Below are 25,717 nucleotides of genomic sequence, written 5' to 3' on the forward strand. Positions count from 1 at the left end.
GTGTGTTTTGAAATACAAAAAGAATGTTTTAAAGTTCTAGAATAGTGCGTTCTACGTGTTTAGGAAGTTATTATACTATATATTTTGATTTTACTATTTAAAACATTTTCTTAGTTCTAATATTCAATACGAAATAAAATGGTAAACATACAACGAGAGCAAAGAAACATATAGAGAATTCTGCAGAGATTTCTTCAACAGCATGATATCACAACAAGACTGTAAAGTTGGAAAATTAACATGCGAAAAAAATGGGGATTTAATTGTATTTAAAAAGTATTTAAAAGTAATTTATATTACATTTTGCGCAGTTAATGCAAATTTTATTTAAATTATCCGCCAAGTATATTATTGTTGCTTCTTCTTTGCAAGATGTCGTTCTTATCTAAGAGAAAATATTCGTTGGAAGTTTCAATCTGTATTGTATGACGTGGCTCACAAAACAGTACAGTTTTCAAGACTCCGTGCCTAGCGATGGAGATGTATTTTCGGTAAAATAACTATTGCGCTCACAACGAAATGTGCTTTTGAAAGCGTGTGAAGAAAGTGTTGTGATCAATCTAATTTTAAGAACTTTCTATGATTGATATATGCTCTGGTAAGTTACATTTTATTATTATTATATATAATATACGTATATATACTGTGTATATGTATATATAAATATAACCTTATAATACTTCAGACGTAAAATTTTTTTATTTTGAAGTAGTATTTTTGATAAAGTTGAGGAAAAGAGAGAAACACATTTTATTTTTCACCGAATTAAAGTCGTTAATACTTTATTTACAAATATAAATATTACGAAACAGTTGATAGATACATTTTCTTATTGTTAAAAGAATAAACGAATTTTAACCTTTTGTTACTAGAAAAAAATAACACATTTATGAAGTTGCAATATATGCTTATATGAAGTTATCAAAATATAAATTGTAAATAGTCAGTGCTTATTAGAATGTTATTGTTAGAATATACCATTAATGTATTTCTGTGTTTTTATCATATGATTGTATATTTCCATTGACCTATTTATTTAAATATAAAATATTAAAGCACAAAACATTTTGCACAATAATATCATTCAACATTTGTTTGTCTGTTAGATACTATAGTATTTTCATATATGTATATATTATATACATGGTAGTACAACTAAGGAGGGAGTGATTTTATATAAAAAGGCAAATTTGTTGAATTGATCCATAATATTTAAAAAATTTGCATTTTAAAGTTGATTCAATTAGATTGACACATATTTTCATTATATTCCAAAATATGAGTGATTCTTTGTATACAAATAAATGAAAATTGTGGAACAAATTTTTAGACAAATAATTACTTGTTTTTAATATATTTGATTTGTTTGTAACTAAAAATTGAAATGAAAAATGTTGTAAATTCTTTAGTCTCTTTCTATTAAAAAATCACATTTATAATTGTATTAGATATATTGATAGCATATAGCTATACTAATTTTATCATAGAATATACAATTTGAATTTAATCGTTTGCCTTTCTTGATTATCTCTTGTACCATATACATTGAATAAGTCCAAAAATTATTTGATAAGTAAGTGCATTTAATGATTGCCAAATAATTTTCTTGTATATAATACACCATAATAAAGAACATTTACCAATTGTTTATACTTATAGATAAGATAAAGAAAATATATCTATAACTTATTATCTTTAGATAATGTAGTATTGAATATATTTTTAAAATATAATAAGTTAATACAAACATAACAACAAAAAATCTTACAATCTTTTTTTCCTTTTATTCTTAAAATTATAATTATATTGTAAACATCATAATTGTAAGAATTGCTTATTTTAAGATATAAAGCTTTGTATGTAAATGTTAACATAACCTTTTCTTATGTGAAATAAAATGATTATTCTATGAAATACATTGCATTTTGTATGAAAATGATACAAGGGAAAAGAAGAAGATAAATATCAAATTTAAATTTAGAAATTTATAATATAATATAGTTGAATAAATTTTGAAGTAATTTTCCTTATCCAATTTTGATAAAATTTATTACTTACTTATTTAACATCAAGCATTGAAAGATAGAAGCTTCTCATAAAAACAAGTTTTGCCATAGTAATTATTTTTAAATACAAAATTTCCAGAATTGTTTCCTACAAATTAATTTACATTGTATATATTTCATTGAATTATTAGATAGCATTGGCAAATAGTAGAAGTTTGATAAAAAGTCTATTTCAGAAAATTCTGTTTTTATTTTTTATGAGTAGTAACCTTTTTTTCATAATATTAGAAAACAGTTTTAGAAGCTTCAAGTTAAATTAATATATCCACAATGCTTATATTTAAACCAAACAATATTTACATTAATAATAAAGTTAAGATGATTAGAATGGGAATATTTAATATCTTATAGTCATGCAATGTAAGTTTCATAACCTTTCATCAAATTAGTGTCTATTTGTATTAAAATATAAGTAAATCCCCTAAAAAATTTTGTAAAAGCAGTGGCACAAAAATGGATAATGTAATTCATTCAATTCTATATTAAAATTAGTTTATTAAATTTCTCTTTCTTATTTCCTATACAGTAATAATTCGTTTTATTTTACTCTACTTTTATTATATTACTATTAATTAAAAAATAAAATTTCGTTTTATTTCATAATGCTTACAACGCTTTTTACTATAGAATGAAAAAGGAGCGAATCGAAAAGAACACTTCCTCCACTTTCTACTCTTGCGTTCTCTGATTTCAAATGACAGCCATACTACCGGAAGTAAGCAATTGTTACGTTATAAATTTGCTCACGTGTATGCAATCTAAGTACATACTATGTACTAGCATTATGATAAAAAAATATTCAACTGGAAAGATTTTGCCTTTTGTATCTAGACATTAGCAATGATTTTTTAATCGATAAATATTTAATTCGAAATTAGTTTTGTTATTTTGGAAATAAATTAATATCATATTATGTAGTTCAGAATGTGATAAAGACTATAAAGTATGTTTAAAAAATAGAAAAATATATCTATTCTATAAATGTTAGAAATAAGCATAATTAACATTTCATTATATGCATATACGTGTGCGTACATATGTGCGTGAGTAAGAAGGGTTGTTATACTTTTGTTTTCAAGAGGTATGAGAAGGTAAGGAGTGTATAAATACAATAAATGTAGGAATGCAAATAAATAAAACTGTAATAGTAAATTATAATAGTGAGAAAGTTGTCGCAGTAAAAGGGCAGACGTGCGCTCAAGAGAATAGCACGCGTTGTACACGCATAGATATTAGTACACTCTGTAGGTAAAGATTGTACGTGTACATATATCTACGTAGGTAGAGTATCACCTTTAACGGGTCGATAATTTCCAAATCTTACGTATAGGCATGTGGTAGTACGATGAATTTTTATTATTCCCTATAGTTATTTCATAATTTGTAGTAATGTTTTACATAAAATTAAAGTGAAGGGTCCTATATAGATCATAAAATTGTTACAAGTTTTAGATGATAGCGCCATGTAACTTTGCATAACTGTGCAATTGGATTACATGCAGAATATTTCCTTTAACATCAATGGTTAAAGTATTTGCTCATTCTCATAGCATTCTCATAGTACCATAAAATATCAAAAATAAAATCATTTTGATTGGAAAAATCGAAATTTCTGATATATAAAATTTTGTTCTCAAAGTCACGCCTTTGAGTTTCAAGGTTACCGATGTTTGTAATACGAGATGGCATAAAAGTGATATAATTGTGCAAATATGTATCTTTTTTATAACAGGATATATTCATTTTTTCAAGGTCAGGTAATAATGATATAATTTAAAAATATTAAAACCGTGTGAGAATAAATTTGAGATTTTAAAAAAAACAACCTTGAGAAAAAATGTTGCCTTTTACTCTATAAACAAAACAGTTTGCTTCTTCGATAATTTATGATTTTATAAAAAGCATTTTACTAGTATAATATTATTTTGTCTAATATAACATAAATGATTCGCGTATAAATATTAGCTACATCATCACAAAATAATAAATATAAAAAAATAAACTTAAATAAAATTAAGGTATTCCAAAACATTTAACCTATATTTAATTGTATATTTGCGCGTAAATCACATTTAGTTATTCGCGAACAAATTTTAACGAAATTCAATGCATAAAGTATGAAATTTCTGCAACGTTATATTTTATGTAACATTACTAATGTCAATGTTCTTAATTACGTAATTAAAATTCTATAATCTTATCTTGGTACATTTCTTCTTTGATCAGATTTCTGCATCATTTCGTAATCATCTGCGAAATAACGATTGAAAACGTATTACCTAATCTTGTTATAAATGATTTTATTAAAAGACGGTGAAAAAGGTATAGGTATAAGGTAGCATAAGCGTATTTTTCTTCTTTTCTATTTGAGTATTTTATTAAAAATATACTTTGCAAATATCGGATGTTATTAATTCGATGTTTTTAACTTTTTTAATGTATTTTAACAAAAAATAAAATTCGCATTGCTTATATAGGTATAATTATCTAAGAAAATAAAACATATGTTACAGAAAAATATTTATCTTTATAGGTTTTAATATAATTTTTCTTTTAGTCAAGAAGTATATGAAAGTTAATATGTATGAGTCATCCTTATCTAATCGAAGCTTCTCTATTCATTATTGATGTAATACATTTTAATACGAATATCATTTTTAATTTTCATTGTTTTGCATATTTTATTATTTTTCATTAACTTTTATTCCATCAAACGAGTATCTGAACGAAGAAACGAGAAAGAAAAAATCATTTTAATTGTATCATAAAAATTTCTCTAAGTTTCAAAATTATTTCTTTTCTTATAAAATTATATATACATATAAAAGTTACATTAATGAAATATGATTATTTCAAATTTTTTATTATAACTGTTTATGAATCCAATGTGTTATTATTGACATTATTAAAATGTTTCAATAAATAGCAAAAGAATATTTCAAAATTTAGATATAATCTCTGTTTTGTAATACATATATTTTTGTAAAATATAGCGTATTTGGCCATCAATTCAGCTATAAATTGCAGTTGAATTAATTATTTTATATCCTACTAAAACTAACTATATAGCATCGAATATTATTTATATCGAGTAGTAATCTGTTTACTGATCATTCTGAAATGTGAAAGGGTCTTTTCACATGTACAACTATGAATCGGGTCTCGGTGCGCGCATCAGCAACACCGAGCTCTCCAAATCCGGGGGAGTAGCGCCACTCGCGGGAATAGCCCACCAGCGGAGCGGTACTCGCTCTGCCCGTTTCGTGCGCCAACGAAATATCTTCCACTAGACTGAAATCTTCTTCGGGCACCGAATCTAAAAAGTAAGTTCTTGAATTTCATTCATTCTCGAACATTCTATCTAATGTTACGATACTTAATTCCCTGTGATATCTTAGGAAAGGGTAGCTAATTTCTCTCCTGTGTTCTCCATCCTTCACATTTTACATTTTACGTTCTTTTATCAATACACATACACAAATCACATACGTGTGAATATATTTATGGTATTACGGTATTACGTATAAATGGTGCGTATAATGATAAATATACGGCACGCGTATATATATATGCATACGGATGATTATATACATTGATATACATATGCATATGCATCCATATGTATAGTTTTACGTATATGCACGTAAGAACATGTAATTGTTGTATATACTGCACACATAGGGGCGTGTGTGCGCGCGCGCATACACATGCACATACAGCGTGCAATGTACATGTATATATATACATATATATATATATACATATATATGTATGTATACATGCACGTACATGTTACGTGAATCTATACGTACTTGTGAACAATACATGGTGCCTATATTGCTAGAAATATCTATAAATGCACTAGTATTTTACATAGATGCGTACGAGTTTCAGCAAGTTAAAAACATTTTTTTGCCATATTTAATGCGTAGAATATTTTGTATTTCGAATGTATATTTGTGGATACATATATAACATATGCCTGTAGTAATTATTCGTGAAATGTACAAATTACGTCTTCATTTTGTACGTCTACTTGTTATCTAACCTTATATTACGCACAGATTTGGTAAGTTGTGCGTTTTGAGAGTGTATCCAGGGCTTATATGTCTATTGGTGAAACGGGGAAATCGATCGAAACGACGATTTTCGTTTTGATGTTCAACGTGTATTTACAACATTTCAGTAGTAAAATTACTTTGCAGTATTTCCCTTGCTCATTGATAAATTTATAGTACATAGAAAATATTTGGATTTATTATAATGAGAGAAATGTAGTCATAAAATAGAAACATTAGTATTTTTGCAAAGCTTCTAGTTTACTGTCAATAATGTATATCTAACAATTATAGAGTTATAGTCAGGTATTACATGAAATATGTGATATGTATTATTGTCACTTGGAGTAAACATTGAAAAAATTAATGATTGCTACTAATAGTTTCATAGCGTAATAAGGCAGTAAAAAATTTATATTCGCAAGAAATAGGGAAAGGCAATCTTAACTATTTTATCTGCCTCATTCATAGTAAACAGTAGCAATTATATTATATTGTATATGGTGCAATTAAAAACATGTACTATATAGTTACATACTTAATAGTTTAGAAAAGTATATTTACTCGTACAGAGAATTGAAAAATAAACTTAGAAACAAACAATTTTTGCTAGCGCTCAAAGATTTATATTTGTTTAAAGTAATTATATTTGATAATTATATTTGTTTAAAGTAAAATAATATTATGTTATTACAGATCTCCACTGGCATGGAGCTAGGAGCACACTGATAGTGATAGTCTACAAGGTTTGTACTTCAGTTTGTAGTATTCATAATTTAATAAATTAATTAAAAGAGACTGATACATTCACATTGTTACAACTATCTTTTTATTTACTATTCAGTACTCGCAATATATTTTTTCATTTTGCATTATATCATAATAAAGTAATACCTATTGCACATCAATAATGTTAAATTGTAGACAATTGAATTTCTCATGTAGAATCCAAGACACATTATTATTACAATGTGGAATAATAAACAGATTATTGGTTTAATAAAATTAATAACTGAAAATTTTCTTTAATTTAAACATTAATATTATGATTCATAATAAGTAATAATAAATTCATAAAAAATTATTCCTTAGATCTTGGTTTCTATGCATTGCCTGCCAAAGAAGAACTGAGCCCAATGTTTCCACACAATTCTAGTTCACATGAGATTTCTACAGAAACAAATGCCTTCGTACAAAATTCCATGGTAAGTATAAGTTCTGTAGTTTTTAATAGCTCTATTTTAATTTTTTAATATTTTTTGCACTAGTTTTGAAATATATTGTAAAGTGAATTTTTGATGTGTTTTTTCTTTTTATCACATAGTAACTTGTATGTATAACAAAAAAGATTCTAAAAAATATATATGTATTTTAATCAAAATACTAAAAAATATGTAATATGTGAAATATATACTATTTTTAAATTTTTATACGAGTACATAAATGAATGGCAAAGTTTACTAAATTACATTATACAATCTAATTTACTTAAAACATAAAAACACAAATTTAAACACTATGTATACATAATATAAAAAAATGTGAAATAATTCCTTTCTCGTTTTAAATTAAAAGTCAATATTCACCTCTTAAACATAAATATGCCTGTCAGTAAAAAGAATATTTATTTATTATTTTAGATTCAGTCCCCATATGCAGAATTTTATGTTATAAAAATATATTTTATGTTAATAAAAATTAACGTGCATTATTTGAAGATCATTTTTCGCAATGAACAATATACATAGGACAATTTTCAATTAGATTTTTTAATATGTTCCAAGTTACATCGTATTTGCATTTAAAGTTGATTTGCATTTAAAATAAAAAATGCGCCTGCAATTGAAACCTTTCTTGTCATCAAAATATTGTGCGAAATTTGCGCATAATCATGTTGCGTAATGTTAACATTTATAATAACTTATAGAAACATTTGTAGGAAGCAGCTTCTGTGATTTTGTGTGAACATTCTAAAGTTAATAATAGTTTCATCATTTTCGTTGTAATATTAAGGAGTCCAACAAATTGAAATTATATGTATACCTAACCTTATTATACAGCAAATATTACGTATAGTGTGTTGTTTACTTGCATTGCAAACACAATAAATTTTTACGTCACACTGAAATTCAATTATTCACAATTTGTTATCTAGATATATCATAATCATAAATCCTCTTCAGACATTATTTAAGGTATATTAACATTATATACATGTGAATAATGTTTCAGAGATAAAATCTCACTGTTGAAGGTTGTTTCAATGTCACATAACCGCATATTATCATGTTCATCATGTCTTGGATGATTATGAAAGCATAAACATATTTTCCACTTTAAAAAATTAGAATTTTATTTATAGTAGTAGTAGTAGTATATATTTATTTCATTATCCACAAAGGAATGCAATTGGTTTTACAGAATTTTAAATACTTTTACTCTTATTATACTTACATTGTTAGAATTACGTTTATATTTCACAAATTATCTAAAGTGATTTCGAAAAAATTTTTAGAATCTTGCTATATTAGTTGGCTATATTACATTTTCATTGGGTATTTTACTTCTGAGAAGTGTGAAATTTTCAAGTAGTTTTAATGTACATTTCTTACATACATAAGCATATATTGTGTAATTGCTATAAATAAAAGAAGCTCTTATTAGTGTCTTCTTCGTTTATCACTTTTCAACCTTTATATACTGATTAAACCAATTTAGTTTATAACAAAAAGTGGTACATAATATGAAAAGAACAATCAAGGGTCAGTGGAGCGAATGAAGAAAAAAAGAATACTATACTGCGAACAGAAATAAAAAAGATGTTTTAATATTTATGTTTAATTCGCAATGAATTGTCAAATATTTGTAATTGAATAAAAGTAGTTTTAATTTTATATTTAAAAAGTAAAATAGGTTTTATTTGTATTCTGATGAACAACTCTTTTTGATTTAAGTATATGATTGATAAAAATTTTAGCACATAAAATTTTAGACTGATTAATAGAAGCAAACATTTTTATGATAATGTTACTTTTGATTTCAGGGGGATGTAGTAGTATTAGGGAAAAGCAGTCCGATAAGGGTTGGGGAGGGAAGAGAATCAGAGAATGATAGGTACTGTGATATCGAGTTCATAAACAACATGATGGCCAAACCTAATAGCCATCGCGAAAATACCGCCGCCAATGACTTTTTAACCGTCCTGTCGAACCAAACTGGTAAATATATATTTTTATAATAGCTTATATGAACGTATACATTAAATATTATGACATATAAAAATTCCTTTTTAAAACATAAATGAAAATAAAATAATTAAATTTATAAAATGGAAACGAAGTATATGCAATTGCATCGGGTAATCTTATTCAGTAATATATATGTATATCGTGAAGTACATTTCCGTATATCACTATTTTATGCAGCAGTATATGTTATCAAATTTCTTGGTTAAATATACGGATGAAAGCAAACAAATGTACGATGCCATTTAAAAAGTATGATCTCTTATTTTTTTATAGAAAGAAGCTTCTTTCTTACAATAATATATTCTCTATTTTATACTAGTAATACAAACATAACAATACATGCGTAGCGATTTACCTCATGCAAATTGTAGAGAAGATTGACATTCTCGATGTCGTGAGCGATCCTGCATTTTCTAAGAAAAATCGCAGATTAAGCATTAAATGCTGCTTATTCACGAATCCATAAGAAAATATCAAAGCCCACCTCGCTATGAAATTTTCAAACGGGAAGGATTAATGTTATTTCAGTCCATGAATTTGCCCACATAATTTAAAACAGATATTACTATGCAGAGAATATACACAAGTCACTAAAAAATAACTATTACACAGTATGATGTTCGTATACACATGCACAGGCACGAAATAAAAGATGAAAGAACAAGAAAAACATCAACAAAAAGAAAATACAACAAAATAGATTAAACTACAAACTAATACATAACTAAAAGAAGGATTTAAATTTATCGCGTTGAATAGACCGTCAACGTATCGCTACCGTTATGGAAATGGTTCTATTCTCCTAAATTTGTTCTAAGTAAGGAATAATTATCAGGTAAGCAATTATTACTTGAGAAGTCACTCCTAAGCAAACAACTTAAAAAAGTGGACATGCTTTTTACCAGATGTATTTGAATATCGTCTGTGATCCCAGGTCAAAAGCTAGAACAATTTTGGGAGGACAGAATTGTTTCAACAACGAAAGTTGAGATTCGAATCCAATGATAGCGATTAATGAATGCGATAATTTAAACCTCTTTGTTAGTTATATATTAATTTATAATTAATTAGTTGTAGTTTTAATACAGTTTTAATTAATTTTTCCATATTTTTGGAACAATATTACACTCATTCTATTTAAACAATGAACTTCGTGCTTTGTTTTAGTAATTTTACAATGCGAAAGTTTCCAATTCGATCTAAATGTATTAATAAATAGAATTTTAAAACTTTGCATATGGAAACTTTTTTTAATAATTCTAAGCAGTTATGAATATGAATAATTAAATATACAGCAATAAATAATGCAGATTACAGGGTTTGAAATAATTTATGGTTAAAGAAACTGTTTTAAATTATAATTAAAGTATGAATAGGTATTTCCTTTTACGATGTAGTTTTAGTACGATGATGTAATCAATCTATTAGTATTCTGCATTGTCCTCCTCGTTTAATAAATGTAAACCTCTACGAACACTTTCTATTTCGTATTATGTCTCGTACTACTGGTTGCATAAGCTATTAAAAAAGCCAAATTTATTTTTTATTCTTAAACCAAATTAATTAAAGTTATTGACTCCTCAAATTTTATTCTGAATTTTGGCTGATCCGGTACTTTTTGCGTCCACAGGTTGAGAACCTGGGACTTAGAGCCTGGCTTCAGTTCTCAGAATTACTGTTCCTTTTTCACTGTATTAAAAAATATTTATCCTTATTTTAAAAGAAAAATTATAATTTATTCTAAAAGAGATTATAATTTATTTTAACCTGTATTCTGAAATTCTCGACACATTATTGAATTGATAGAAATTGATTTAAAAAATTTTGGGTGTGTCTATCTGTGAAATAGACTCTAGATGGGGCTAGATTAGGTGGTGTCATCTTTTATTTCTCTATTTTACAATCTCACTATATCGTTTCCATCGATCATACATATACATACAAGATATATGAGGTAGCAGAAATAATGAAAAAGAAGAACTATTTAGAATTTGAAAGATTTCATTAAAGTTATAAATGAATGATTTTAGAAAATTAATAGAAATCATAATGCTCTTTGTATTCAAAATTTCAATGATAGGTATAAAAGTCTGTAAGATAATTATCATAAGTATGTCGATAAAAAATTGAGATTGCTTTACGGTAGATTGTACTTTAATGTCTACATACTATTAAAACGTTATCAATAAAGTCATACGGAATCGATAGTATGAGAAAAGTAATCAATAGTATGAAATTTTTTACATAACTACTACAACATTTTGCTTTAACGATTTAATGTCTCTTGCTTAAAGCCTTTTTAACGCGAAGTAGGCGGCGCTAGTGTTACAAGAAGCCATTTTGGTACAGATCAGAACTTTAGCGGAACCAACAGATTGTCTTTTTATAGTTTAATCACTCTTCTCAAGATTTAATATTAAATCATCTGTTTCTTCGAAGAAAATAACTATTTTCATTTAACATTACTAAAATAAATATATTTCAATATTAAAAGAGAATATTTATTACGCCATGGCAATAAATTATAATATGTTTAATATAAGCTATTTCGTTTAATTGGAAACGGTATCACAAATTATTTTTTTGTAGTTAGAGTAGTAGAGGAGATTTTAAAATCAACTTCATTTTTTAAAATAGAGTTATATATGTTTTAATACATTAATCGATCCATCTCGGCATTTCGTATAAAGAAGTATTAACTTATTTATGTCGAAATTACACTGTTAGTTTAGCAGATGTTTTAGCTCTAATGTGTCATTTAACATATGAAAGATAAGGGAAGATGCGAAGCGGTACTTCTGTATTTACGTCTGTCTTTGTCCTTCATACGTTAAATTTTACAAATTAGAGCTAAAACACCTGTTAAACTAATAGTTTTTCGACATAAATAGATTAATATTTTTTTATAGCAAATTCCAAGATGAATCCTAGATGGAAAAAATATATGGTCCCATCTTAAAAAATGAAGTCGACCTTAAAATCTCCCCCACTAACTCTATCCGCAAAAAAAATAATTTGCATCATATGATATTCCCCTTCGAATCAAACAACTTTTATTAAAACATTTTTTTGGTAATTTTAATATTCGCGAGATATTCTACTTTTCCACGTAAACAAGACACCCTATATATATTTAATATATATTTCGGTAAAAGTTTTAAATTAGTATCTAGCTATTGAGCTACCTAATGTTTACATACTACTCGATATTACTCGATATTTGTAATATTATAAATAACTATTTGATTATAGAATATTTTGGTAGTTACTATAATATTTAAGAAATTTTTTTAATATAACATTTTAATTATATCAAAGAGCTGGTTGTTAAGGTAATATTATTTTGTGTTTTAGGCAAGTTTATCTTGACCAGTCGAAGCTCGACCTGCCAGTCAGTGGCGTCGTCAACCACAAAACACCCAACAAAAAATCATCTTCTAACTAGCTTTAGCGTACTAAACATTAGGGTACTAAGTATAAGCGTAAATCTAAGATTAACAGGAGATAAGTGCGCAATCGATGAAGGGGTACCTAGCCTAGTTAGGATACCCAAGTCTGATCGCCCCTCGTCAGGCCACTTTTCTCTCGACTCTCTTGACAATTACTCCTTACTAGGATCCTGCCTTCATCCGGGCAAATACAATAATATTAAGTCTAATTCTAGCCTCCTAAGTAATAATAACGATAACTACAAGTCTGTGATATTGCTCAGCTCAACCAGTAACCATTATTTCCTCCGCGTTGAAATGGACGGTGGTGCGATTGCAATGAGACTAAGAACCTCAAAAATATTAATTTTGAACTTAAAAGAAAAGACGGTGGAGATGTTGTCCTGGGTAATTAATGGTATTAGTGACGTGGCAACAATTACTGTTGGTGCTCTTTCATTTCAGGATAATGTTAAGTCTAACGAGCCTTCGGGCACTTATTTCGCGAGCTATAGGTACTCAGGGTCGTATACGCGTCTTGGCCCTGAGTTTGTTAAGTCTCTTTCTAAGTCTACTATAGGGGATAGGTTTAGGGTTAAGGGGGAGAACCAAGACGAGTTCGCTCTCTACATTCCTACTATGACTACCTGCAAGCCTACGATGACGCTTACACGCCAATCTGCATCCCGAATAATCGGTGTACCTGGATCTCGGCCGAACTACTTCGAGATATTATGGCCCGACCAAATGCACACTCCTCACAAATTTTATGGCAGTTTATTAAACTGTTTAACGGAATATCACAATGATTCTCTTCCAGAAGGAGAAGTAAAAGAAAATAATTCTTCGAAATGTTTCGGTAATTTTAACGAACAAATACAATGCCGAAACATTGGTGAAAATACGATTAACGATAACGAACTAAAAAGGATCAGATCTCAAACTGCTGTCTATTTCAATGACGAGCATTATACTCAGACAGGAGTATTTTGTTTTTGCGGTTTTGAGAGAAACTACGATTGCCAAAATTCGCACGAGTTGATAGAAAGAGATGTTTCTATTCGTTTGTCGTGCTCTAGTTTACTTAAACGAACGAAGCTGAAGTACCAAGCTTTCACTGATGTGATCGATGGAAAATTTTCTTCAGAAAATCTCTGTGATTTGTACCAATCTAAAGAGACGTTATTCAAAGTACTCCAAGCTATCGGATTTAATGTTGAGAACATTTTCACAGAAAGTCTGGTAAATTCTAAGCAATTCAGTCTGACCAGTTCGACGTATCAAACTGCCCAGTTCATTGACAGTGAGAATTCTAATGAAGCAATGAAGATCGATGCCATTGCAGTAAACTTACATAATTGCAATCAGTTTAAAAAATATAAAGATGCTGCTCCTGGTTCAAAGGATAAGCGAACCACAAATGGAAATTTAACTGTTTCTACTGCAGTGGAAGAAATATCCTCAAGAAATTATCCAATTTCTAGTTTCTCGAAGAGAAAGGAAGTCGACAACGCAAATGGCGTGAGTCGAACTTACCTTATTCATTGTGCAAGGAATCTCATAGCAGCGTCCGTTGGAGTTTCCAAAGACATCTTGCAAGCTCACAGAACTGATCTTAAGCACGTGTTAACGCTCCTTTTTGGACAGATTTGCGATCTTGATGAATTCAATTTGGGGTATAAGAAAAGGTGGGGAATTCCTGGCATTTTGAGATTGGCTGGCGGGGGTGAAAATTCATTGAATAGCGGTGGAACTACAAATTGGGGCTCTACACAAACTAGTACTACAAATAACAACAACAACAATCAATCGGGTTGGGGAGGAAACTCTGGGAATCCTTCCGGAAGTAGCGGAGCACCTGGTAATTGGACTGGAAACAGTGTAAATAGGTCCGTTGCTGGAAATCCAAATTCAAATCAAAATCAGGGACCTCCAGGTGGACAAAATGTCCCAGGTAAGCATTTTGTATTTGTTTTGCTAAGTTCTTTTCTTAAGTAATTTTAAATTTGTGTTTAAATATTAAATTGAATATATGGAATGATTTTCATAGCAGAATATGTTTGGATGAATAATTACTTCTTAGGTAACGTGAATAAAGTGAGCAATCCAAATCAACAATCAAATCAACAATCAGGTCCACCCACTTCTCAATCAAGTGGCACAAGTCAGGGTGGTCAAAACAGCAACCAATGGTCACAGGGAAAATCTAATAATCCTGGAGGATCAAGTCAGAACTCTTCTGTTCAAAATAATAATACGTCAGCCCAACAACAACAACAACAGCAGCAACAGTCGAATTCCAGTAACAATAATAATCAGTCAAACAATCAGACTCAGGGATCTGTTAACAGTAGTAATACACCTGCAAACAATAATCCTTCAACAAAGCAACAATTAGAACAGTTAAATACAGTGAGGGAAGCACTTTTTAGTCAAGATGGTTGGGGTTGTGTGAGTATCTCTGCTATCATATAAGGTATTATTGCAGGCATAAATCTTTCTTTGATCATTTTGCACACTTATATTTTATATTTGAGTACTGTACCATACTAACATCGAATTTTGCATTTCTGTTATAGCAGAATGTGAATCAGGACACAAACTGGGATGTCCCAACATCTCCAGAACCTAGTATGTCAAAAGATGGAGTTCCAATCTGGAAGACACCAGTAAACAATGGCACAGATTTATGGGAAGCTAATCTCAGAAATGGTGGTCAACCTCCACCTCAGCAGCAAGCTAAAACACCTTGGGGTCATACACCAGCAACAAACATTGGTGGAACTTGGGGTGAAGATGATGAAGCTGCAGATACATCTAATATGTGGACTGGTGCCCCCACATCTTCCCAACCAAATTCTGCAGCTGGCCAATGGACGACTGGTACCAGTAACCAAACTGGTATGTGGGGAGGTAATTATTATCATATTGAAATACTTTCCCTTTTCCTCCATTTCCTGTTTTGGACATTAAAATTTGCAAATCGAAATATGATTACAAAAAAGATTATTATTTGATTGCAATTTGTACAATATTAAAAAAGCATTATACTTTAAATTCTGGTTATTTATGTGTTTTATTATATGGTCAATTTTTTAAGAATATATTATGATTTTTTCAATATTCAGAAAGTTAATCGAAAATAAAAACCTTCTAACTAAAACTTTTCATGTTATTGAAGATCTCATTCTAAAATAAATTACGAATGACGTATTTTATAGGATCCAACTGGGGTGATCCAAGGATCGATCATCGAGATCCTAGAGATCTCCGTTCTGTTGATCCTAGAGAGATGCGAGATCCCCGTGACCACAGAATGTCTTTGGATCCTCGAGAACACATACGTGTGATGGATCCAATGGCTCGTGATCCTAGGATGGCAGACATGCGTGGGGATCCCCGCGGGATTTCTGGAAGGTTAAACGGTGCCAATGCGGATGCAATGTGGGGTCAACCACCAGGTCCACCACATCACCAAATGGGACATCAACATCCTTCAGGCCCTCCAACAAAGATGTTAAATCCTTCTAATATAAATCAGTGGGCTGCACCACCACCAAAGGATATTATGCCAGGGAAACCATCAGGTTGGGAAGAACCTTCTCCACCAACACAAAGAAGAAATGTCCCAAACTATGACGATGGCACAAGTTTATGGGGAAATCCTGCAGTTAATCAAAGGACCATACCTGGTAGTAAAGTTTCTCATTGGAAGGATCTTCCAACGCCAAATATAGGGAGAGGAGGTTTGTTTGTTTTCTTTCTTTATATATATATATATATATATATCGGAGATGAAAGGACATCGGAGCCTTCCCTTTGGAACTTCGGGAAAATCTCTTAACTCCGTAATCTAGATTCTATCATAGGCGTAATTAAACAATTGTCGTCATTCGATCCGATTGTATTTGTTCGAGATCTGTGACGCTTTGTCTAACAAAGGTATGGAGTAATTCTATAGCTCTCCTTAAAAGAAATATTTGTAGCGGCACGCGACAGTAAACATTCCAACAGTTTCTGTTTCGTGGCTCGCTATACGCAGACCCTATTCTTCGGGTATGATGGTTACCAGATGCCGACGCATCTCCACAGTACATGTTCAGTTAGCTTGAGGGCCGTTATAAACATTAAGATCTAGTTACCTAAAGTTCCCGCTAGCAACATTCCCTCAAGGACGGCTAGCATCCTTTTCTAGCCACCAACATAGAAATTGACCAATTAACAGCAACGTCAATTTCCCTCACTTTCTGAACGAAGGCTATCCTCGACGAATCCGATGATCTCGTGTCCTTAGATACACCCCATCATAGTTTTCCTCTGTAGCATCATCGCGACGGAAATTTATTCTCTCGTGAGGTCGTATTAGCGAGTTACTTAGCGTCTGTTCCCCCGAGAATATTCCACGTTTTAACAAAGAGTTAGTTTAGTTATACTTCCACCGTAGCCAAGCAAGTCGAGTACGATTTGGGCTTTGGAAGAAAGCGCATCCCGTTGACCACGGATTCGTTATTGAACCTAGGATCATTGTCATTAGCTTTCCGAGTATCTAAGTACCACGGTTACTTGTCAAGTCCTGTAATAATCGTATTTGCACTAGTCAATGTCTTCTCTATTGCATAACGACAATGTATAATTCAAATGAAGATTCGTTTCACGCCCCTAACCCTAATTCTAATGGAAATCCGTCATATATATTGTTCATGTTCTTTGAATTTTATTCGCAGTTGGGAACTTTTTTGCGAACTATAAGAATTTAATAAAACTACATTTTTACAACTTATAGGAATGCAGTGTCCTCCGGGCATGCCACAGAATAGAATGCCAGCTCAACCTGGAATGAAACCAGATGTTAGTGGACCAATGTGGGGACATCCTGGTGCTGCTGGTGGACGAAATGGTAGTTGGGCTGAAGGACCACATGATACAGGTTCATGGGATGATCCAAAAACACCAAGTACCTGGAACGAAGCTCAATTAAATCCTGGCACTTGGGGTGGACCCAGTGCGCACAAACCTAAACCAATGGGGCCCACTGGAAGCTGGGCTGATACTGATATGGATCCTACTCCTAGTTGGGGTCATCCTACGAAACCAACTCTTACAAAGGAAGTTATATGGAATAGCAGGGAATTTAGATATCTTTGTGACATGGGATACAAAGTACGTATAAATTATTTAAATTTATTAAATAAAACTATTAGTTAAGATTTTATGTTTCAAAATATAATTGAGGATACTAAAACACTAGAAATATAGTGATCCATTCTAATATTGTCAATAATAATTATAGATATAATAATTTTATTATTGTAAAATCTAACAATTTTGAATATGTTTATTGTGATACGATACTTGTCGATGTAGTCATTGTTGTTGGTTTAATTTAATGTATTTGACAGATATATTTTTTATATTTATGTTTTGATTAAGCAAATGCCTTCTTTTAATTAATGCACTTAATGATTATTTTTTGATTATAGAAAGAGGATGTTGAATTGGCATTGAGAACTCGTGAAATGAATAGAGAGGAAGCTTTGGAACTTTTAAGTCAAGTGCGGCCTTTAGACCAATGGAGAAGACATGACGCACACTCCACTTATGATCCGACAAATCAAGCTACAACTGCGCCAGCATATCCTAGATTTAATCACGTCGCACAGCAAATGTCTTTTCCTCCGGTAAAAACTATTGTAGTTATTTGATAATTTTCTGAACCGAAGCAGTTCATATTATTATTTGAATGCTAGTTTACTCCTTCTTTTTACTTTGATTGTAATAAAGCACAATCAAGCGTATTTATGCTATCCCTTAAATATTAACATGCTTTTACATGCTTTGCACATTTAAATTTGCATTGATTGTAAATTTTCTCGTAATTATAAAACACTTTTGATTGGCACATTCTTACATATTGGTCTATTTTATGCTATGGTCGTATAACTCATTTTCCAAATCTTAATAAATTTTCACCTCTTAATGTTATTTTTAATGTATCAAATGTTAAGCAATGTGTATATAAATATGTGTGTTTATAGACATTACTTACCGGTATGTTTATATCTTAAGTGACATTTATATACTGAAATTTAGAATTAACTGTAATATTGCATATGAAGTGACAGTTTGTGTGTACTAATTGTTAATTATAGGGTGCTGGAGTGCCAAGTGGAAATGCAACTGGTAGTGTGGGAGGATCGGTTGCTAGTGCAAGTTTATTGAAATTACAACAACAACAGCAACAAACTGCTGTTCCATTACAACAACAACAACCTAGTAGTAATGCACCTCAACCACCTTTCAATCAGGTAAATGTTGTTAGTATTGCTAGTTGATAGATATTCAGATAATTATTTAAAATTTGTCTGTTAAGATTTGTTATATTTATAGCAAATAGTTATTCTTTTTTTTTAATTCTAGGCTTCCAGAGCTCCTCAGAATCAACCCAGTACTCAACAACTGCGTATGTTAGTACAACAGATTCAGCTAGCCGTCCAGGAAGGTTACTTAAACCATCAAATTTTAAATCAACCACTTGCTCCTCAAACTCTAATACTTTTGAACCAACTATTACAACAAATCAAAGTCTTACAACAGCTTCATCAACAACATTCTGTGCAAAGTACAATGAAGGGCAATGGCCAATCTGTTCTTCAGATCAGTGTACAAATTACAAAAACAAAACAGCAAATAGCAAACCTTCAAAACCAAATTGCTGTGCAACAAGCTACTTACATGAAGCAACAACAGCAGCAGCAGCAGCAACAACAGCAGCAGCAACACCCTGTGCCACCATCTCAAAGCTCAGAATACTATAAGAGCTCAGTACATGATCCTATGTCAGCTTTGCAAAATAGTTTCACAGATTTGACAATGAATAAGGAACCTCCTGTTGTAAGTACATTTTTTATTTTGTAAGAAGTTATATATACTTCATAGAAAAATTTATATACAATGTTTTAAATTTTTTCTCGTGAAAAATGAACGAAATAATTCATTTTTGTTGTATTAGAAAGAAACAATGAGAGTAATAATTAGATTTGTGATGTGAAAATTAATTTTTTATTATAGAGTCAGCAACAGTCAAGACTGAATCAGTGGAAGTTACCTTCTTTGGACAAGGATGGAGAGTTAGTTTCGAACGAGTTCTCGAGAGCACCAGGAACAACCAGTAAGCCAGCAGCTACACCGGCTGGTTTAACACGATCACACAGTAGTCCTAACATGAATCCTTTGTTGGGTCAAGGAGATGGTACATGGTCCACCAGACTTGGAGAGAGTGGATGGCCAGATCCAGGTAACTCGGATTCCACTGATGGAAAGGATTGGCAGCCAACTGGTGCAGCTGCTGGTGCTGCTGCTTTCACCGATCTTGTACCTGAATTTGAACCTGGCAAGCCATGGAAGGTAATCCATTTCCAATATCGTACTTCCTATGTGAAGAAAACCTTTTTCAGTATAAAAAATCTTATTCAATATTTTGAATCGATTGTTTATGACGCAAGTTTAAGATATTATTGAAACATTTGATTTCTTTGAAATAATTGTATTTAAAATATATTTATGCAGAAAAATGAAAAGAATAGAATGCCGTTTACACAAAATGATACAAATTATACAGATCTTCTTCAGATTTTATGTTGTACAAGTTAAAATAATGAAACATTATTAAGGTATTGTTTCATTTACGTTAATAGAAAATAAATTTGTTTGTTAATCGTAGAATTCCTGTCATGAAATTTGGTTGTATGACGAAATTTTTGTCTCGCAGTGCCTGACGTCGAAAGGGGTTAAACAGAGTACGCGCTGGTAATCAAATTCCAAAATAAGAAATGACCTCTTAAAAATAGTAAAACAATGAAGGGTTTTTTTAATTTGTCGTAAAGAATACAGATTAGATATGTATTATCTATATATAGATTAGGTAATATATATTAGTATTCTAATAAAATTTAATAAAATAATTTTTCATTTTCTTTTAAATTGTATTCATTATTGTAATAAAAATTGATTTAGGATATTTGAATTTCTCTTTTCTGTTAATTATATTTAGTAATTCAGATTTTGTATGAGTAACAGAAAAACGAAAAATTCTTACGTATGACGTTTATTCGGGTCCACCTATATTTAATTTCATTTTAGGGTACCCAGATGAAGAGCATCGAGGATGATCCAAGCATTACTCCAGGCTCTATCGTTCGTTCACCGCTTTCTTTAGCAACGATCAAAGACCCAGATGCCATTTTTTCTTCAAGTAGTAAGACTTCGCCGCCACCACAACAACCTACCAATCCTGATACATCAATACCAAGTTTAAGTAATTCTACTTGGACGTTCAATCCACCTGCTACTACTCCAAACGCATTTACTAGGTAAATATTGCTTTAAAATTTTAATACTTTACCTACCGTATATATTCTTTATTTTTATTACTTTCTTTATTATAATTTAATATTTTAAATTTTAATTTAATATGATTCGTTAACTAACTACTTAATGTTTTTATTCAACTATCTTAATTATACAAAATATAATTTACAGCTCGAAGAACACTTGGGGTGAATCTGCTCCACCGCCGACTGCGGTTACTTCAGAGCTCTGGGGAGCACCAATGAGTAAGGTTCGTGGCCCTCCACCAGGCTTGAGCAGCAAAACTACGGGAAATACGAGCAATGGCTGGGCAGGTTTTGGCACCGTCAGCAGATCCAGTTCCTGGGGCTTTCAATCGAGCACAAATGCTGCCTGGGTTTCTACCTGGTTACTACTTAAGAATCTGACGCCTCAAATCGATGGTTCTACTTTGAAAACCCTCTGCATGCAACACGGTCCTGTTCAAGACTTCCGATTATACCTTAATCATGGAATTGCTTTAACCAAATATTCATCAAGAGATGAGGCTATTAAGGTTTAGTGTCTTTTACATATTTTTGTTATTGCATTAATTGCATTAACCTTTAGCGGTCTTATATCCTTTTGCAGTTCAACATCTGTGACTTTAACTAAAAGTATTTAAATATATTAGACTCTCACTTATTGTAAAATTTACTTTTTATGTATGAATAATCTTGAAGTATAGTTGATTCTGATGATTCAGATCTAAAAAATACAGCGTAGTATAATTTAGACCGTAAAAAATTAAACTTAGGTTAACCACCCAATAATTAATTGAGTTGAGTATTACCTACTATATTTTTATTTGTATATATGATTCATCGTATATATCTATAGACTAAAAATCTAAAGCTTTTATGCACTGGGACTGTATTAATGTTAGGTGCTCCAGGAAGTTTGTATATTGAAGATCGTATAAATGTGTCCTTATGTAACTTTTTACGTGATTTTGAAATTCTGAATATATTTACAAATTTTTGTGCACAATTTTCATGTTCATTTTCATTTCCAGTTTTTTGTAAATGAATATGCACTCTTCCCAAGTAATTAGTAGATTTACTTAATAAATCCTATTGTATAAATCTTATTTGTTTACATATATACATATATATTATATACACGAATGTAATGTACAATTTTTATCATTTAGATATTATATAAAACAATGATTAAAAAATCACAAATCTACTACCATGAAATTATCAAAAGTTGAAATTAATAAGAGAAATGTTTAATGATGTTTACAGGCACAAGGTGCTCTGAACAATTGCGTCCTGGGCAACACAACAATTTTCGCAGAATCTCCAGCCGATACCGAGGTGCACAGCTTGTTGCAACAACTTAGTCATGGAGGTCAACAACAAGCTGGAGCTACTACAGGAGCAGGTTGGGGCTTGCGACCATCGAACAAAACTGGTCCACCACCAGACACATGGGGCGGTAGTTCCAGCCAATTATGGGGCGCTCCACCGAGTAGCAATTCTCTTTGGAGCAGCGCTGGCATCGACAGCAATGATCAACAACGTGCTACGCCCAGTTCTCTGAACTCGTACTTACCCGGAGACCTTCTGGGAGGTGAGTCGATGTAGAGTGCCGCACGGAGGAGCGGTATCACTCGTGCGACGACCAAGCCTTCTACTTCACGATACGTCAATTATATTCCGCATTGTCAGATGGGCCGGTTCTCGCGATGAAGTTACTTAAATCAGTGCCGTGTATAATTTCGGCAGCAACAAGGATCTGATTTGATTTTTTCAACAGAAGATTTTTCAATTTGGGATTCGGGGATAATGGGGGCAAGGGAGGGTATATCATGAATTTCAAGGCTTTTGGCGTGCGCCGTGCTTTATTAATTGTCTGGTGTAATGCCGACTACATTTAATAATAGGCACGAGAGAATGCTGTTATTATATCGCGCGTACTACACATTAAGTACGTACGTACGACGTAATACTAAATTAGTATTGACGTTACGATATTGCTTCTGTCGCAGTTCATTTTGGTATTTTGGTATTTTCATATCTTAAAATAATATTAATTTCATCTGACATAATATGCGCGTATGTGTATACATAGTGCGCACCCATCTCTGATAGGCAGGTTTTTCATGATCTTTCAATTACTGAATTAGTATTCTTCCCATTCAGGTCGTGTTCTCATTAACGTTTCAATCGAATATCCTGTTTATTCAGAACAATATATATAGTAGTATGTTGAAGATATTTAAGTTGATCTTTGTTATGCTACACTCTTCGGTGTTTTAATATGTTCAATGTTGCGTACATGCTCGACATATTCATTGCATTATGAATGCATAAATTATATGATACATGCAGAAGAAAATTTTTATGAATATAAATTACTCTATTTTCATATTTTTTCACATTTGAGTATAGCAATAATTTATATTTCATTTTTCTCAATATTGACGCGTGTTACAAGTTCATTTTGATCAAAATGATTTATAATTTGCAAATGGTGCGTATCCAATATATCGTATATTAAAACATCGTTGTGTAGGTAATTTTATGAAAAAATAGTATAAATTCTAGCTCCTGTTACATATTTTGAGGATCGGAGCACAGAAAACAGTAGGAAAGTTAAAAGGGTACGCGCATACAACACCGCAGCCATTAGCTTTGAAAAAATGATACATTGGCTAATCTAGATAATGGCGTCGCCAACACTTTCTTAAGGATGCGCGTGTAAGAAAGTAAATTATGATCAATGGTCTCACGAGTGTTCCACTTTTTTGCTCTGAACAGTTTCCTCTAATCGAGACTGCCATGCGTATCAAACGTAGACTGTACCAATCTAATCAAAACAAAAACAAGCAGAAAGAATGAATAAGATATGAATGAAAAGAAAAAAAAATATAGAAAAAAAAGAAAAAAAAAAGGGAGGAGGAACGTTACCTCTTAAAGAAATTAATAAGCGAGGATCCACGTCGATGCTTTGGGCTATACATACCTCTTCCATTAGCAACGGTGATATAGAATCGAATTTTTAGTGAATTTTTCCTTCACATGGCAACAATTATCAATATAGAAAATTTGGTTATTGTTGCCACAAAATTAACGATAGTAATACGATTAGTAATTTGCTTTTATTTGTATATTGTTATTCCAGTAAGTCGAGATTATATGAATAATATTGTAATAAAACTATGGTTATAAAAAATTTGAATCAATAGCTTCACTAGCTAAGAAGTGTATTGGCAGATATCGTGATCTTCTATGAGATATTCGGAGATCGTTATTTTAGCTAAAAATCGATTCTCTATCGTAAAACGCCCACAAACTTTTAATCGGATGATAAATCGGGGTCCGAGTTCTTGCGACGACAACAAAAACGATACCAAATGTTATCGCAATAACGTAAATTTTATTCTACATATATTAAATCTAAATGCCACCCGTCGTGCCAATGTCCAGCGTGTCTCTTTACCATTTACTAATTATAGAGTTATAACGAATATGGTAATTCGATGTTTTTCTCTAGCTATCTTTGTCTGTTGTCTGCCTATCTGTGTGTGTCTTTGTCTTTCTCTCTTCTCTTTCTCACTCCCCTCTGCAAAATGAACGATACTGAGGAGAAGAATATGCCACTTCCCATTGGTTAATATTAAGAGACAAAAAAGAAAAGCATTTAAGAAAGCTGAAATCCTAATTAAAGTTTTCAGAATGACTTCGAATTTTCGAGTGAATGGTATTTCCAATTATACAGTGACGCAAAATTTCTATTTTACAAATTTTGAGTTTCTCTTTTACTATCTATCTATAGTTTTATCTATAGAATCTATAGTTGGTAACTTGACAATCTGAGACAATTTTTCAATGATAACTTACTTACTACACTGTCTCAATACTTTTTTCAGACAGACAATATTATTCTTCTATCTATTTCAGTTTAAATTCAGCAAACGATACGGTAGTATTTATGCGTGATTTTTAGTCTAGTAACATATTGTGTAATATTAGTTCTCTTTCCAGTTATTATATATATATAAAATAGAAGATATTTTAAGTGCTAAATAATATTTAGTGACATCGATTAAAAGGCATAGAAAAATTGTAACAATATTAATCTATTATTAATAGCATACCTAGTACTTTATATTGTATAATAGAGACTCATTAATTGCTCTGTACATGGATTAAATCTACTATATATATTCTTCAATTATTTATACTAAAAATATTTTAAGTTCTTTTACACTTTGAATGAATGGACAATTAGATATCGTTTTTGTTGCAAAAATGATGAAACTTTTAAAATTTGTGTTATTCTTATCGGCCTTGATCAAATTATTTTGAGTTATATAATAATGCTCTCTATCATGCTGATGATATTTGCAAACACAAAAATAAAATAATTTAATTTAGGATGTGGTTAGTGTAGACATTCTCAGAAAAGTTGTTATTTATGGATTCGAGATTATCGTGTGCTCATATTGCGTATTGCTAGAACGTTGATGCGCAGAAGAAATGCGCGATGCAATGCGATTGGATTAGTCATGACGCGCAGTC

General features: G+C 30.9%; 1 protein-coding gene across 8 annotated transcripts; it reads left to right on the plus strand.

Annotated features, from left to right (window-relative positions):
- Positions 1-24,933, plus strand: LOC117216869 (protein Gawky). Of its 8 annotated transcripts, XM_033463986.1 has the most exons (18): positions 5-598; positions 5,196-5,389; positions 6,821-6,870; positions 7,217-7,329; positions 9,168-9,342; positions 12,727-14,754; positions 14,884-15,251; positions 15,380-15,713; positions 16,022-16,546; positions 17,584-17,960; positions 18,281-18,478; positions 18,950-19,105; positions 19,218-19,691; positions 19,869-19,968; positions 20,044-20,204; positions 20,940-21,169; positions 21,339-21,702; positions 22,436-24,933. In XM_033463986.1, the coding sequence occupies exons 4-18, from the start codon at positions 7,261-7,263 to the stop codon at positions 22,775-22,777; spliced, it is 5,901 nt and encodes a 1,966-aa protein (XP_033319877.1). In that variant the 5' UTR covers positions 5-598; positions 5,196-5,389; positions 6,821-6,870; positions 7,217-7,260; the 3' UTR covers positions 22,778-24,933. The 8 variants fall into 8 exon arrangements, with proteins under 8 accessions (XP_033319878.1, XP_033319873.1, XP_033319876.1 ...); XM_033463982.1 differs by having other exon boundaries at positions 4-598; positions 15,383-15,713; positions 19,869-20,204; XM_033463985.1 differs by having other exon boundaries at positions 4-598; positions 14,935-15,251; positions 19,869-20,204.
- Positions 24,934-25,717: the final 784 nt, after the last annotated feature.

Source organism: Bombus bifarius, unplaced genomic scaffold, assembly GCF_011952205.1.
Source record: "Bombus bifarius isolate JDL3187 unplaced genomic scaffold, Bbif_JDL3187 scf7180000007974, whole genome shotgun sequence".
Lineage (NCBI taxonomy): Eukaryota > Metazoa > Arthropoda > Insecta > Hymenoptera > Apidae > Bombus > Bombus bifarius.

Bases quoted from the DNA above. Each gene is read 5' to 3' on its own strand.
- LOC117216869 (XM_033463979.1), top strand. From the start codon at position 7,261: ATGTTTCCACACAATTCTAGTTCACATGAGATTTCTACAGAAACAAAT. The intron at 7,330-9,167 runs GTAAGTATAAGT...TTTTGATTTCAG, and splicing joins CCTTCGTACAAAATTCCATG to GGGGATGTAGTAGTATTAGG. The intron at 21,703-22,435 runs GTTTAGTGTCTT...TGATGTTTACAG, and splicing joins CAAGAGATGAGGCTATTAAG to GCACAAGGTGCTCTGAACAA.